Here is an 18160-nt window from a genome sequence, read left to right as displayed (position 1 = left end):
AAGACAATAGGGCCAGTAGATCATGAACTGGACTTTTAAAAGTCTTTTTCTTGTTATAAAACAATTACCTCAGATATTTCTTATAGTGCTAGAAGCTGACGAATGGCCTTAGGAAGAAGAAGGAATGTAGCTTCCGGAAGTTCACCAGTTTTAGGAAATGACCAGGAGATTAATACACAGAGAAAATGAGGGGAGTGGGGTTGGGCACAAGGGGAAGGTGGGCAAAAACGCAGTCACAGCCCAACCTCAAAGATCATGGGGGGTCTTTTAACATGGAATGGCCCTTCAGCGTTACCTTGAACTTGGTAGGGGTGTCAAGTCTACCATATTGACCAATAATTGGACAATGGCTTCTTCAAAAGAAGACGTTATGAATGTTAGGAGCTAGTGACATGGCCCAGTCAGTAAACTACTTGCTGGCCAAGGTTGAAGAACTGAGTTTAGATGCCAAGAAAACATATAAAAACAAAAAGGACACACACACACACACACACACACACAGACACACACAGACACACACACACAGACACACACACACACACACAGACACACACAGACACACACACACACACACACACACAGACACACACAGACACACACACACACAGACACACACAGACACACACACACAGACACACACACACACACACACACACACACACACACTGTGGCAATGGCAATATGGCAGTGAGACATCAAGGAAGATGCCAGAAATGACTCCTGGCATCCATATTCATTTGTATACACTTGTGCCAGAACAGGTAGGTACATGCATGCACCACACACACACACACACACACACACACACACACACACACACACACACTGTGGCAATGGCAATATGGCAAAATACATTCAGGCATGCAACCATTATAAGCTGAAGGGAGATTTAAATAACTTTAATACTTGTGCTAAATTTCCGGACGCTTCTCTTTAGGGTTGTGATAAAAAAAAAACAAGTCTAATGCATCTCTTTTATTAATCATTCTATTTGATTACCCTAGGAATAGTCCCCCCTCTAGAATATTAGGAGAATTAACAATTAGAGAGTAGAAAGAAGATTGGAACTAATAGATTCCCTTAAGTGATATCTTCCTGAAAGCTTAAGTAGGGAAAAATATGCAATTTCATCTGAATCCTAAATCTGTCAGCTTTTCCTGGGGAGACGAGAACAAACGTCCCTCACTACAAATGACCCACGTGCAGTTTTGTGAACCAGTAAGGAGTTGACATGGCTTATTTTAGAAGCATGGTTACGAGGTTACTTAGAGGAATGTGGCTGACCCTTACACACCTGCACCGTTACAAAGCCTCATTCCGTGGTGGAGGGTAGTATCATGCGAACCTTCCACTTCCTATGCACCCCTGCATCACCCAAGATCCTCTTCAGCCGGAAGTGGCATGGGGAGGAAGGAATGTTGGTTGGCTGGATTTCCAGGTGAGGGTCTAGTGACCTCTAGCCCTCTTTGTAGTATGTGGAATCAGCAGCTCCATCACCTTTATTATGAATTTATCTATCACCATATTGTTTGCCTTTATTTGGTTGGTACTGGGTCAAGGTTATCACTGTTCCAAGATGGTAGTGAGGTGATCACGCTATTCCCAGAGGAAAAAGTCTACCACAACCGCTTAACGGGGAAATTCCCCTAGAATCTTCCACGGGGGAGCAGGACAATGAAATTGGGTGGGGATGGGTGGCACTGCACAGCCAGGGGCAGTTCACTGTAAGATTGGGTGCTAGGGAAGGAGCAGTTTCGATCACAGCGCTAAGGGACATATCCTGAGCAGCCATCAGCCTGCTCACCAAGCCTGACCTGGTGACCTGCTAGCTGAGGGCCCTCGGGTAAGCCACTTGAAGTCTTTGCTCCTCAACTTCCCTGTTAGAAATAGCAACAATAATAGCACCTATGTTAAGTACAAACAAAATCTGAAGAAGTCCCGTGCTTAGCTTAGAATGGGCTGGTGTATTTGCCCTGTCACTGAAGCCACACACTCATGCAAACTCAGTGACTCATAACAATTTGCTGAAGTCCAAAATTATCTGCACTATGCCAACTTATGATCACGTCTGGATTAGTTTCTTCTGGAGGGTCCAAGGGGAGAAGTCATTTACACTCCTTGACTTGTGGTTTCTTTTCCCATCTTAAAACCAGGCTCCTTGCTCTTTCTGCCCATTCCGCCTTCACTCTGCCTCCATGTCTCCCCCGTTGTCAGAGCCCTCTGGAGCAATGCCCTGATGACAGTCTTGTGGGGTCGGCTGTATAATCTCCTCCTCATTTTATCCTAAACTCAATCACATTCACAAAGCTTCTTTGTCATACAAGGCAAGGAGTTCTGGGGATTCCTCTGGAAGACCATTGTTCAGCCTGTCACACGTGTGGTCCAGTGAGATGATTTGGATACAGTATTTATCATTGCTACTGCATGGAAATTGGTATTATCTTATTGCAGTGTTTTTACTTTAAAAATTCATGATATTTCTACAACATCCTACTGTGACAAAAGTTATTAGTGTTTACTAAAAGACATCAGTGCGTTGTTCCAGCACTCCCTGGTACACCCTTGCAAACTGGGCTGAGGCCATAAGATATGAGAGAAATTATGACAGCCACCCAGGAAGGCTTTTGGAATTTATTACTTGGACTGAGATACATTTCAGAGGAAAATCAGAGTCTATGATCAATCACTCCAAATGAGTCTGTGCTATCTGACTGCCAGCACATTAGGATATTCGGTCAACCTTCAAAAAAAATGTCTTGTGAAATTCTGAAGGTTTCTCTTCTCTGGCAGTGTTGTCCTTGAAGAACATTGCAGACACCATAGACACAAATCTGTGCACCCAATCTTCACTAGATGAGAGGCAAATCCTTTGGCATGTGGAGATGACTCAATGTAAAGTACTTGTCATACAAGTGTGAGGTCCTGGGTTCACATCCCCAGGACCCATGTAAAGCTAGATGCAGTAGCACAACCCTGTGATGCTGGTACTAATCCTACGGCCATGTGGAAGGCAGAAGCAGGAGAAGCCCTGGAAGCTCACGGAGCAGCTAGCCTGGCATACCTAGTGACTAATGAGGTAGAAGGTGGTGAGCCATGCCACACATGTGCCTGTACACAAATGTACACATGCACATGTCATTACCACGGCACAGTCTGCCCCCACTGGACTGAAATGTCTGCTCTGGCAAGCTTGCCTTCCCTCATCACAGAGCGAGTTTAACTTCACTTAAAGGTCAGAGGTTTGACTCTCAGCAGTCAAGTTAGTTGTTCAGTACCATGGAGCTGGGTACCTCCCTCCCCCAAGGGCTTCCATGGCATCTGCCTGCATGCTTTTGACCAGGGACACCGAAATAAAAACTCCACAGTTTTTCCTCCCTCAGAGCTCCCTGAGCTTAACTTCTAGCAAGTAGAAACTGGAAATGAGAGGCGCGCTCTCTCTCTCTCTCTCTCTCTCTCTCTCTCTCTCTCTCTCTCTCTCTCTCTCTCTCTCTCTCTCTCTCTCTCTCTCTCTCTCTGAAAAGCAAAGGCTTTGAAAAAGAACCAAAGTTCACCCTTTATGCTGGGGACTGTGCTGCCAAAGTCAAAGCAAGCTGGGTTTTGTTACTTCGCACCTCCCAGTGCGATGGCAAATGGAAGAGCAGACCTTATGTGCGACGGTGAAATGAAGAGCAGACCTTATGTGCACAGCTGCTCGCACTGCCTGTGTTCTCATCGGTGCACACCATGGACAGGCACACCTTTCTTACACAGCCACCAGCAGCGACCGGCGAGTTCTCATAGAAAAAGCCCAAGAGTCTGCAATTCACAGAGACACTTTACACCATTGTTCATGTCAGTGTCTTGAATCCTGACAATGATTTTGTGGATTCTACCAGGGGGACGTGGAGAAGGAGGGGTGAGGAAGGAGAGCAGGAAGGAGAGGTGAGACAGAGGAGGGAGGGTGGTGTGGGAAGACACCTCTCCAACACTGATCACTGAGTATCCACTCTGCATCAGACACTGAGCACCAAAGGTGTAGCCAAACACTAATGTGGGGATTCTCCGAGTATTTTGTTTAACGTAAGGATAGATTTATGGCTATCTATGGAATTATGGCCCGTGGAAAGGAGGTCAGTCCCAAGAGGTTACACAGTGCATCACCCCTTTCACGGAATGCCCTGAACATGAAAACATTATGGAAGTGTAAAGAAGATCAGTGTGATGGGGATGTCCTTCCGTATATGTGTTTCTCTTATTGGTTGATGAATAAAACACTGTTTGGCCAATAGAGGCAGAAGATAGGCAGGTCTAGGAGATGAGGAGAATTCTGGGAAAGGCACCACGCCCATGCCGGTGCTGGAAATTAAACCCTGGGCCCTCTGGAAGAGCAGCCAGTGCTCTTAATCATTAAGCTATCTCTCCAACCCCTGCATGATCTCTCAAAACCGTATGACTCCATGTGAATCTACTGTTAACTTTCAAAGAATGGTTGAAAATAACTAATGATAACTAAAATAATTAAGAACACCCCTATTAATGGACCATTCACTCTTTCATTTACCGTTTGAAAATCACCAAACTTTCAGATGGTCTGAAAGCCTCTGGTGAAGGGAGAGGCTAATAGTTGGATAAGTCAGTTCATCAACTTAAGGCTGGGAAAAAGTAAAGATGAAGACAGTATTGAATGCCGCCTCCCTCAGGCACAGGGCTGACGAGGAGTTGTGTTAAATATTGGGCCTAATGTGACCTCAAGTGGCAGTAACTAATTGCCACCAATACTCACACGAGGGAATGAACACCAGACAAACGGAGTAGCTATTCCATGATCACAACCATTCCGGCGTAACTTGCTCCTTTTTTACTGGGATGCACTGCTTTTGAGACCTTCACCAGACCCAGTCCACCCCAGCTCTTTCAGGATTTGTCTACGGGGGGGGGGGGCAGAAGCACAGCATGGGTCAAGGGCTGTTCCCGATGTGTCGAGTCACCCCGAGCAGGTGAGAGGAGCCCGTGTGGGTACCAGCTGCCCATGACGTAAGCAGAGAAACTCCCAAAACCTGGACTGGCTGTCGGCCAAAGGAAAATGTGTAAGTTGACACTTGCCGTTTCTCTGAATATTTAACTAAATTTATAAAATATTTGTGAAAAGAATTTTAAAGTTTTGCCAATTTATTCAACTGTATGGGTTGGGGACCCCAGGGCAAGCATTTACCTCTAGTGAAAAGCTATTTACATACACCATTGGATCTGTAACAAAGAAAAGGCCTTTCCACATAGCTGAGGCTGGCCTCAAACTCACTGGGCAGCACAGACTAGCTTCAAACTCAGCAATCCTCCTGTACCTCTCAAATGCAAGGATTATAATTGTGTGTCACTATATCTGGTTCAAGGTCTAGTTTTAAAAAATACTTTTTCATTAAATTTTGTGTGTGTGGTGTTTGAGTGGTGTGGTGTGTGGGTGTGTGTGGTGTGTGGGTGTGTGTGGTGTGGATGTGGGGGTGTATGGTATGTGTGGTGTGTATTAGTGGTGTGGGTGTTTGGGTGTGTGCACATGTGTGCACACGCACGCGCACACACACGTGCATGTACACACACACGCGTGCGCGCACACGCGCGCACACACACACTCACACACACACAGGTTCCTGCAGGGACCAGAAGAGGGCATCAGATCCCTTGGAGCTGAAGGTAGAGGGAGCTACGAGAAGTTTGACATCGGTTCTAGGAACCGAACTCCAGTCCTCTGAAAGAGCAGGCAGCATGCTGCCAACTGCTGAGCCATCTCCCCAGCTCCAAGGTCCAGGCAGAATCATTTAGCAAACTAAATGAAGGAAATGAAATTCATCATTTCACTCAGTATTTTCCAAAGTAGAGAGAAATGAGATTGGCTAATGACTCCCCTGTCTCTAACTTCCCTTGAAGTTATACAAAGCTACTAACTGTCCCCTTGAGACTGATCTGCAGGTTCAGTAATGAAGCCAGGCTTAGTTTATGGAGAATGGTACACACTTCTGTTACTTTGATAGTAAACACATACTATCCAGGTCATGGTGATACCATGGTTCAAATCACACCCAAGTCCCATCACACCCTCCAACTCCATGTCCGCAAAATGGGTCTGATATCCTGAGCACAGGAAGCTAGTGTCTCTCAGTTCCATTAAAAAATAAATAAATAAAAGAGTGTATTTCACCTTGACACTATTGCTGGCAAATCTCGGAGAGATGAGCATTTTTGAAATGCTACAAACAGCATAGCCTTTTCTTAGCATTTGAAGAGCACATTAATAACCTGGCCTTTTTTTAAGGGCTTTCTTTTTCCTGTATCCAAATTTGATAGTCAGACATGAACAGTGAGACGATGGAATCAAAGTCAGTGTGGTGTTTTTAAAAGCAGTGTGGAGTTGATGTCATCTGGCATTGTCTTCAAAAGAATATGAGAATATTAAGTGGACGCCTCATGATCTTACACACAAAGGGTACTCTTCACTTGAAGACAGAATGATAATATCTCAAGGAAGGAAGATGCGATTCTAGATGCCCACAAAATCTATTCAGACCGTGCGTGGCTGCGCCGACAGAAATTAAGGAAAAGGAAAGAAAAAAAAGAGAGCGAGAAGGAAAATTACAATTGTTAGCCTTCCCCCCCTCCATGTGCTAGCAGAATTAATTGATAATCCTCAGTAATTACCTGCTATGAACAGTGCAGGCTTTGTGCTAGCAGCAGTATGCATAGTTTATACTGTCATTGCTACACTTCTGAGACTCTGTTAAAGAGCCACTGGCAGACAGCAAGGAGCAGCCTCTGTGCAGAGGAAACTGGGTGCCTTGTGAGCTACACATCCAAACCCCACAAGCTCTTCGGACAAATTGGCTGGGTCTTCCTTCTGGCCAAGGGGTGAAGGCTGTGCCCAGACTTGAACGTGGGTTCATTGGGAAATCACTGGAGTGGAGCTATGGTGGACTGATCAGAAGTAGAGCTTAAATAGCAATGGAGCTTTTGCTTGGCCATCTTTGGAGGCCTAGTCTTACATCCAAGGCCACTAGGCCCAATCAACCACAGAGAAGCCTGGTGCTATGGCCCATGGAAAATCTGGGCCGGGCTGGCTTCAGGATAACCGTAATAGCTAATAGAAACCTTTACAGTCGGTTTGTTTGGAGTGTGACAGTTGTTGCCTCTGTGGTTTTGGACAGGTCTACAGACTCATTCTGTAGTCTAGGCTGGCTTAGAATTCACCGGATAGCCCAGACTGGCCAAGAACTTTCTATATAACCCAATTTGGCTTCAGATTCATGGCGATCCTCCTGTGTCAACCTCCCAAATGTGGGTAGTCCTTTGACACAGCATCTCGCTACATTTCACTGTTATTCATTAAAAACCTCAGCCACCATAGTTTCCTTTTGTAAGGCCCACCTGCACCCATCCTTTCTAGGCAGTGAGTCTTGCCCTGGCAAGGAGACTGTGTTATCTCTTTTGCCCTCGTGGGCCTAGCCCAATGCCTTACACTCAGCTCCACGAAATGTTTCTCATGGAGCTGACCTTTACCCCTAAGACTTCATTTCTCTTTGTGTTATGAATACAGCTCAAGGGAGACCTTGGAAGGGTCCCATGGTGGGTGAGGGACAAATACACCATCAGGCAGACCTTACGTAGGAAGAAAGTTTTATTGGGAAAGGGAGTGAGAGAAGCAAGAGAGAAAGGAGAGAGAGAAAAGAATAAAAAGAGAGGAGACACAAAGAGAGACAGATCTGTCTGCCTCCCCAGAGAAATGGCAGAGAGAGAGAGAGAGAGAGAGAGAGAGAGAGAGAGAGAGAGAGAGAGAGAGAGAGAGAGAGCAGGAGTAGGAGGAGCTTGTCCCTTAAAGGGACCTTGCACCTGCCACAGAGCCAGGATACTGCCTCCCATGCATGCAGGGATGAACATTCTGCTGGGTCCCTGAGGGAGGGGACGGGTGTGCCTGGGTTACAATACTTTGCATTCGGGAACTTGAAGGTTTGGCTCACATTTCCATCTTCATAGCAAAAACTCCAAATCATGACCTCAGCACTGATCCTATTGCAAGCTGACACTCATGTTTAGCCTGCTCTTTCCAATCAGGAAAATGTTCTGTGAAGGACCCTTGGCCACGTTTGTGTTTTGCTAAACCTGTTTTATGATTGTGTGATCATTTTTCAGATTGATAAAAACTTTTAACACTGGACCACTAAATTTCATGGAAGGAACCAGTGAGCCCCCAGACAAAAAGATGTCGAAAGAAGTTCATTTCCTCCAGAGCTGTGGAGAGAGCCTGTCTGAGGGATGAGGGTAATGGTGCTGAGGCTGGTTGCCCCTCCAAGTGAACTGTAGGTGCTCTTCAAGGCAGGGAACCAGGCTTTGTTCTCTGCATTCTAGTGCCTTGTCCTATGGCTACCCTAGAGGAAACACTCCACACATGCCCACTTAACAAATGCCTGACGCTGATGAGCCCAGTGCCCACGCTCATCAAAGAGGCAGAGCCACAATCCCAGGGCTATCCTTGGGAGATGCATTTCAATCCATCCATTCCTTTGCTATCTACTAACACCACCCACTGGGACCGGACGCTGGACAAGGTTCCTGGAATAAAAACACAGTGGGAAGCAATCTCACTGTCTTAGAGCTAGTCAGCATTCTAATAGGAGACAAATAGAGATGCATGTCATTCAGAGATAGTCTGATCACAAACTATGGCATGCCAAGAGATGCAAGCCAAAGGCCGCAGCAGGAAGTGCAGAAAGAACATCAGCCAGGCCTCCAAGCTGGCTCAGTGGGTAAAGGCGCTTGCCACCAAGCGTCAGGACCTGAGTTGGACTGCCCAGAACCCACATGGCTGAAAGACAGAACTGCCTGTCAGAAGTTGTCCTGTCACCCATACATGACCTGTGTCATGAGCACATGCTCTGTCTTTGTTTCTCTCCCTCCATCCTTCCTTCCCTCCCTCCCTCCCTTCCTCCCTTCCTCCCTCCCTCCCTCCCTCCCTCTCTACCTCTCTCTCTCTCTCTTTCTCTCTCTCTTTCTCTCACACACACATATGTGAATAAGCAAATATAAACAATTTTTGAAAGAAAGGCCATAGTCACGATTAATCTAGCATAGGTTTGGACGTGTTATTTACCCATTTTACACAATAATCCGGTAAGATACCAGCATGGTACAGCAATCATTTCAGCTTCCATGAGAAGGCTCACAAGAGGCTATGAATGATGATAAGATTCTCATAATCTTATGATGGAATAGGTATATTAGAAAGAAGAGCGAATGACTTGATAAACCAAAGGATGCTGGCATAGTGGAATGGTACCCATTAGTCCTCCGCACATGCTTGATGCAAATATTCTATCAGAAACCTATCACAAATAATTTTTGGTTGTACTGTGGATTGAATCTGGGACCTCAGCCATGCTAGGCAAGCTTTCTGCCACTGAGTCCCTAAGCAATTATTTTTTAACAGTAAGAAACAATTGTATATATGCACAGGGAATTCACCCATGTAAAAAAAATCCATCCATCAAGCACACAGTCACATTGTGTAAATCAGACAAATTTTATGGTCATTAAGGATATGTAGGTCAGATAGAAATATTTTTAAGAAAGCAAGTGCTTTTTGTTTTTGCTTTTTAAAAAAAATTAAAAGCTTAAGAAATAGACATGTCAAACTTGGGGTCCAGGGGAAGCATTTCCTAGCCATGGGATGGTTTCAGCAGCTCCCCACCATTGAATACCAGCTCCCCTATAAATAGCACATCAAGCCAAGATACCCAGGGCCTTAAGACACTGGGAATCCTAAAACCGGGTGTGGTCCTCAGCCCTTTCATTTGTGCTGAGCCAACTTCCTCAGCCATTCCACTCACTGAAGACGAATATCCAGTCCTCTCCTCTCTTTCACAAGATGGTGCCCCCAGCCCACCTGACTCCCTCCAGCAGCGAGAACTTGTGCCACTTCGCTGGGAAATTAAAATCACCCACTCCCTCCTATCAGACTCCATGGTAACCTTCCCCATCTTCACCACTGAGGAGTCCTGGAGCTTTCTGCTCCCTGCTTCTCTGTCCTAGGTCATCCTCTGCCCTTAGAGATGGAGAGCCTCTACTCCTGCTTCCTCAACACCCTCCTTGGTCTCTGTACCTCACTCCAGCACTTCGCCTTTCTTTTCAACCCTTGTTAGTGTGTACCAGCATCTTTTAAGTTCTCACCGTGTTCCTCAACTCCACATATTTTCCATTGTTCAAGAACAACATTCCATGGATACAGGTACATTGCTGTCTTTGGATAAAAGCGTCTATGTATGTACTTGACTCCTATCAATAGCTTGAGCCTGCTGCTTAGGTTTCCTGTGACTGAATTTCCTCATCAGTAAAATAGGAGGGCTTGGAGAGAGCAAGGATACTTGCTGCTCTTGCAGAATATTGAAGTTTGGTCCAGCGGCTCACAACTACCTGTAACTAGAACTTCATGGGATCTGATGTCCTTTTCTAGCCTCCAAGAGACAACACCATGCATGCGCGTGCACACACACACACACACACACACACACACACACATACACACACAAGTAAAAATTACTCTTTAAAAATAAGTAAAATTCCAATCAACTCTAAAATTCTTCTAATTTGGTGGGTGGTAGTAGTGCATGCTTTTAAACCCAGCACTCAGGAGGCAGAGGTAGATGAATCCCTCAGTTCAAGGCCAGCCTGATCTACAAAGTGAGTTCCAGGACAGCCAGGACTACAGAAATAAATCCTGTCTCAAAAAAACAAAAAAAAATAGTAAATGAGCTAGTTGCCTTAGTCATTGTTTGGTTGCGGTGAAGGGACACCATGACTAAAGCAACTCTTACAAAGGAAACATTTAACTGGGCCTGGCTTACAGCTTTGGAGGGTTAGCCCTTTACCAGTGTGGCAAGAAACATGGTGCAGCAGACAGAAAGACATGGTTCTGAAGAAGGATCTGAGAGTTCTACAAGACCCATAGGCAGCAGGAAGAGAGGGAGAGACACTGGGCCTGGCATGAGCATTTGAAATCCCAAAGTCTACCCCACAGTGACACACTTCCTCCAATAAGGCCATACTTCTTAATCCCTGTCAAGTAGACCAAGCATTCAAATATTTGAACATATAGGGGCCATCCTTATTAATACCACCACACTAATGTATTCAAAACATTAGCAATGTATAATGTTTGCACATGCTATTTTCTCAACAAATATGAGCCAGTATTATTATGATTACTAATGGCTTATTAGCATTCAATGACTATTACTAGTCAATTGCTTATGCTAGGTCTAGCTGGAAATTCTGGATGGAAAGAAAAGTTTTTTATATGGACAGTACAAAATAAAATCTATTTTTCAACCTCTGCATGTAGTCAGTCTCATCTCTTCCAACTGACCCCATATGGTTATAGCCTGCACAATTGTGCTATGTACTCACATACTGATCTGCTTAATTCACATACACTCATGCACATATGTATGTGATTTAGGCCAATTTTTTGTGTCAGGAAAACATTAATTTAGCAGACCGGAGGCACTTTCATCTACAGTGCCTTTCAACTGTAGAAGGTATCTACACCATTGTCCCACATACAGCTGACAGATAATAATTAATGATGGACAGGGAGTTTGTATCCCCCCATGATTGGTTAGTCATAACAAGACAGAGGGAATAATTTTAGCATCGTATTTGAATCCTATCTGACAGCTTGGAAACTAATAACTCAAACCTATGTGGGCAATTAAAGAAATACTTTGTATTGTTGTATGACATGAAATCATACCTAGCTGTCATTACTCTGTGATTGTCACTAAGAAGGTCAGCATGGACTTCCTTATTTCCTTGATCTTCTAAGTCTCTTTGTTACAACCTTTGCACAGCAATATTTATTTTAATTAGGAAGAGATGAAATAAGCCAGGGTAAATTACGATAGGCATGTTCAGTAAAAAGTAAAAATTTTGCATAAAAAGATCTCATATCAGTGGCAAAAATGGCTTAAAGGGCCAGGCACGGTAGTGTAGAACTTTAATTCCAGCATCAAGGAGACAGAAGCAGGTGGTTCCCTGTTAGTTCAAGGCCACCAGTCAACATCACACAGTGAGACACTGTCTCAAAATAAAATTCTATTAACACCTACAACTTTTCTTGTCCAGGAATTTACTTACTGGGATAAGCTCACAAATTCCCATGACCCATCCTAGCACAGTTAGGTAAGTTTCCCTCTCACCAGAGATCAAGTGTAGAAGACACCATCTCTCAGATGAGTAGATCCTATGCCACTAGGATCCCATGGTGCCATCTTGCACACTGCCTAATTCCTACAGATTCAATCGTGATTTATATTAACAGGTAAGGAACATATTACTTCTTCTAGCTTTGAGACTATAAACATAGATTTAGATACTAAGACCCTGGTTGGAATTTGTTAGCCAGGAGTTGAAGCGCTCACACGTGATGAGGATGGCGACGATGACAGGTTGCTTAAATACCCCCGGGATGACGCATGGCTTCTATCAGACACCTTTATACATGCTTAGCACATTACTGTCTTAACTCTCAAAATGACTGTGAGAAGTTAGTGCTATTACATATATAGCAGTAGACCACACCATTATTAACACTGAAGACTAGGACTGCAACCCTAATCTGCCAGAATCCAGAACCCACGGATAATATTCATTATGTATCTCAGGAAAACTATTTGTGTGTGTGTGATCCATTGTTAACACTTGCGGTAGTTAATTTTTATCATCAGCTTCATTGGGTGGAGAGACGCCTAGGAGATTAGTCAAACACACTTCTGGGTGTATCTGTGAAGATGAATGGCATGTGGGACAGCGGGTTAGGGGGAAAGACCCAACCTCAGTATAGACAGCGTCACTTCATTGGCTGAGTGTCTGGATGAAGACACGTGGAGGGAGGAAGGCAGCCAGAGCGTGCAGAGGCCACTTTTCCTGCATGGGTGTACTTAGTGCAGATGCTGGTGGCTGTGCACAGCTGGAAAAAACCCTATGTTTAGGAGTTCAAATATAAAGGTAATTAAATTTAATCTCACAAAGCACTGGGAAAATACACACATAGCTTGTTTGTATTTTTGCCTTGGGAACAGCTGCTTCAATTGCCATCCCTAAAGCTAAGGATCTAGGAATGCACAGTATGGTGTACCCTTGGCTCTTCAAATGTTACCTCTTCAGACGCTTTCCCTGACCAACCTGAGTATACCGTGGCCTAATAAGCCTTATGATCCTATTAGAAAAACCAGAAAATGTCTTCTGGAATGGTACAGAAAAGGGGGGAAATGGGCTTGGGAGGACACACAGTTTTTAATACCAAGCTCTGGTGGTACAGTAGGGAAGTACATACAGACCACAAGTAAACAAATAGGCATGAATCTCCATAAATCGTTATTTAAAAATATCAGTATAGATTTATTAATAGGCTAAAATTTGATACTCACTATTCTAATACATTGCTCCGTGTGTTTCGTTTTTAGCAATTAACAAACTTCAAAATTATCCCGCTGCTGCTGCTAGTGGTGGCGATGATGGTGATAAATACTGTCTACTCCCTCCTCCACTAAAAGGCAGCTAGCTCTATGGGAGGAGAGTCATATTGCTAGCACAGCTCACACTCCAAACAGACAGACAGCTGACTTTAAATATCTGATGATGAAGTAACCACTATTTCACAAGTAAAAACCAGAAGTTTCCACAGAACATATGAAATATCCTTGGCATTGTTGATAAGCAATGACATACTATTTTTCACTTGTAAGACAACCATCTGGAGCAGGGTGAGGTGAAGGAGTGCCTACCACTGTAGATGGGAGTATTGGCAAACTGGTTATGTCATCAGTGATTGACAGGAGAGAAAACTGGTGTCATTTCCAGAGGGCCATTTGCCATCATCTATTAAAGCAAACATACCAGTTCAAAAATGGGCAATGGATTGGAGAGCAATTTCCCTGGAGAAGATATACAGATGGCTTACAGATACATGAGGAAATGCTCAACATCAGTCATCATTATAGAAATACTTATCAAATAACCAGAAAGTGCTTCACACTCATCAAGATGACTAGTGAGAAAAAAAAGAGGAAAAGTGACATGTGCTGATGAGATTGTAGGGAAATTAGAACCCTGAGTATTGTCTGCACATATCTAAAGTTGCATATATGTTGGGGGAAACAAACAAACAGTTTGGGAGCTCCTTAAGTAGGTTAGCATAGAATTACCATGCAATTAAGTCATTCTACTCCTAAATATACCTCCCACCCATTGAAGCCAGGACTCAAACACACACACCCAATGTAATACAAAACAATGCAAATAAAATCAAAAGAAATGAAATACTGGCATGTACTACACTGTGAATAACTTTAGAACATTGTGCTAAATTAAGTAAGCCACACACAAAGAGGCAAGTATGACACAGTTCCAGTTAGGCAACTGGATAGGCAAATTGGGACACTGAAAGCAGAAATAAGGTCATCAGGAGCTGGGGAGATGATGACGAGGAATAGGGATTAATTATTCATAAGTAGAATTGCTGCTTGGAGTAGTGAAGCAGTTTTCAAAGTGGGTGAAAGTAATAGACACACACATTTGAACTTATCAGTTGTCCAGTACATCAAATGGCTAACTATAGACTTTATAGTATGTTTATTTATATATGCACATATGAATATACACATACCCTAAGATCCATCATAAGTGATAAGTGTTTGGTTATATAAATGGTGCTTGGTGAGCAAATGTATGGGACTATTCTAAGGCACTAAATATGACACAGTAGACTTTTCACATACAAAAACTTCTCTATGGCATTATTGGTTGTCTTAGTTAGGGTTTCTATTGCTGTGAGGAGACACCATGACCACGGCAACTCTTATAAAGGAAACAGTTAATTGAGGCTGGCTTACTGTTCAGCAGTTTAGTCCATTATCATCATGGTGGGAAGTATGGTGGCAGGCAGGCAGACATGGTACTGGAGAAGGAATTGCAAGTTCTATATCCAGATCCAGAGGCAGCAGGAAGTGATAGCCACACTGGGTGTGGCTTGAATATCTGAGTCCTCAAAGCCCAGACCAGGGACCATTTTCTCCAGCAAAGCCACATCTCCTCCAATAAGGGCACACCTTCTAATAGCGCCAATTTCCATTGACCTATGGGGGTCATTTTCTTCTTATCCACCACATTGACCAATGAAACAGCAAGTTTCATGATGCATGTAAAGTTGATCCAACTGATGTAAAAATTCTAAATTTGTGTATACATGGAGAAAATTCTAGATATTCTCCAAATGTTAAAGGGATTTTCATGGCATGGTGGCTATGAAGTGATTTATTTGAAATTCTCTTTATAATTTTTTGCACCAGCTGAAGTTTTCTAGGGAAGAATACTTTTAACCAAAGTAATGTGTTATTATAAATACTTTCTCATGTGAATTAAAGAAGCAGGGTCCTCTGAACCTGCAGTTGGATACATGCTATGTCTCTGTTAACACAGCAAAGAGGATATCAGTGAATGATCTCAGACAATCTCAGAGGAGAGGCACATACCTCAGTCAGTGGTATGAGCTCTTCATCCTTGGAAAACAGAGCCATTATTTCAGAACAGCATTCGAGGATCATGTTCTAGAAAGAAAAATATAACAGGACGATTCTGGTGTTACTGGGAAAGTAGGCCACAATGATTATTATTTTTGTCTTATTTGATGTCACTCAACCCTTATTTCCAAGCTGTGAAAGAGAGAATAGGAAGTCATTTGCTCAAATTATCTAGTTTACTTGAGAGCATACAAGGTGGATAAAATAAGACCTGTGCTTAATCATGAGTGTCTGTTGCTATAGTGTCCGTTTCCTCTGGACATTCACTGTTAAAATGCATAGACTGCGGAGAAATGACAAGTACAATAGTTCACACCAAAGGAAGGTTTGGAGAAATTACTTTTCCACTGAGGAGAAATCCTCAGGATAACGAGATTCAGATCTCAGGGGCTGGAGGTGGGGAGTTTAAGAAGAAAAGACTAGGTGGCAGCTGGGAACAAAATGGAAAGAGTCGTGAGAGAAGTCACAGGGAAGAGGCCACAGTGTATGGACATTATCTGCTGATGGCTTAGTATGGCCTGACTGTAGCGACACAGTCGTCTTTGTGTGTTGACATCTGGCCTCAGATGACCCCTCCATGGGTAGGGTTGACACAACCAGACTCCCTACCATCGAAACTTCATGGAGAAAAGAAAACACTACTAGAGCCAGTATTGACCATGTGAGCTGCAAGGTAAGATGTGGAGTTGGAGAAGGCAGGCCCTGGGTTAGTGATGCGAGCTGAAGAAGAGGCAGGAGTGAGAGAGTGTTTGTGTCCCCCATCGGGTCTGAATGCAGCTTTGGCTTTCCACTCTCCAGTTCTGCTTCCCCCAGGCTCGCTGTGCTGTGTCTGGTCATCAGCTGCACACAGGCTAACTATGCACTCTAAAATGTTTCTGCCTTTTCCTTCCAAGCCCGTTTTATTGAACAAGTGTCCTTTTCCTTTCTTTACCACTAAAGGGGTTAGAACCACGGGATGGAACTATGGGCAGGGGAACGGGCCCAGTGGTTAAGCACTTGCTCCTCCAGAGGACCTGGGCTCAGTTCCAGTACACACATGGTGGCTCCGAATCCCAGGAGCGCTGGTTCCCCCTTCTGATTTTCACAGGCCCTAGGTAGCTGGGCATGCATGTATTGTGCAGACATGTGCAGGCAAAACACTTACACACATAAACAACAATCTTTTAAAGGATATTCAGAGCTAAGCTCTGCCCACCTCAAAATGTTGCCAATGCCTAGCTCTGAAGAAGGCAACATTACTAAACATATGCACTGGCCATCAAAAAATAGTAAAATGATTAAAATACATTAATTTTTAATCATAGCTGAGCAATGCTGGTTAAAATCTTCAAACAAAAATCAACTGATAATAGACCTCGGAATTCTAAACCACGTTTTAATAGTTTTAATAAATGCATATGCACAGAAATGATCCAATTAGAGCTAAAATATTACAGCTAATTCTTAAACTTAACAAATGTATTCAAGACATTTGTCTGGGTGCTGTGGGGTAGAGAGGTGAGGGAACAGACCCTAGTCTCACAGAATATGTTTTAGTGGAAAAAAAGGATGCACAATAAAATAAATTGGCAAATACTATCTGATCAGAACACATGTAGTTATGACTTAGGGTAGGATCCTAGGATTGGGAGAGCAATTCTTAGTGAAATGAGTAATGAGGACTTACTAGAAGAGAGTTGGTGTGACCTGTGCCCTGACTGAGGAGAAGGGCAGTTTACCAGTGTCTGCACCACTGAGGAATATGGTTCCCCCCTCTGTGGGAACTATTAACTGCCTATATCTCTTCAGGGAGGGGAGGGGAATCATAAGTCCCTCCCCCCTCCATGACAGAATGTTACTGGGCCTGTCTTGTAAAGGTCTTGTGCAGGTAGCCACTGCTGTTTAGAGTTCATGGGTTTAACAGCCATGTCACATCAAGGAGACTGCTTTTCATGGCCCTCCCCCTCATCCTCCAGTCCTTTCCTCCTTCTGCTCCCTCCCATCCTGCTTCTGTGACATTCATGGAGTCTTGGAAAGGGTGATACAGATGTCCCACTCAACCCAGAGTCCTCATAGTCACTTGTTCTCAGCACTTTCACCAATTATCCCCTCCCATGTTCATGTAGACAACACTAATTAAATACAGCAAGTCACAAAGGAAAACAGCATGGAAGTGGGAGGGGCTTTATTGAGAAGAAGGCTGTGTCAGTGGGAGGAGAAAAGAGATGATAGGAAAATGGGGGAAGGCTAAGAACCTGAGCAATAGAGGAGAGGCTGCCTTAAATGCCCTTCCCCTATAATGAGATTGATGACTTCCTCATATGCCATCCTACAGCCTTCACCCAGTAGCTGGTGGAAGCAGAAGCAGAGATTCAAGCTAAGCACTGAGCCAAACTCCTGGAATCCAGTTGTAGAGAGGGAGGAGTGATGAGCAAAGGTGTCAAGACCATGCTGGGAAAACCCACAGAAACAGCTGACCTGAGCAAGTGGGAACTTATACGGAACCTGCATGAGACAGAACCAGGCCCCCTGAACGAACATGGGTGTCAGTTGGGAGGCCAGGGAAGTCTATGGGGTCTTGGACA

At 44.0% G+C, this 18160-nt stretch overlaps 1 protein-coding gene across 1 annotated transcript in view; it reads right to left on the bottom strand.

The window, feature by feature from the left end:
* Positions 1-18160, bottom strand: part of Cfap54 (cilia and flagella associated protein 54) — a 290811-nt gene that overhangs the window by 7167 nt on the left and 265484 nt on the right. Inside the window, exon 67 of the mRNA XM_040755053.1 lies at positions 15549-15623. Coding sequence (XP_040610987.1) covers positions 15549-15623 — 75 coding nt within the window. The remainder of the gene's footprint in view (positions 1-15548; positions 15624-18160) is intronic.

The sequence above is a fragment of the Mesocricetus auratus genome, unplaced genomic scaffold, assembly GCF_017639785.1.
Source record: "Mesocricetus auratus isolate SY011 unplaced genomic scaffold, BCM_Maur_2.0 Super-Scaffold_100011, whole genome shotgun sequence".
NCBI lineage: Eukaryota > Metazoa > Chordata > Mammalia > Rodentia > Cricetidae > Mesocricetus > Mesocricetus auratus.
This window is presented reverse-complemented; position numbering and strand designations above follow the sequence as displayed.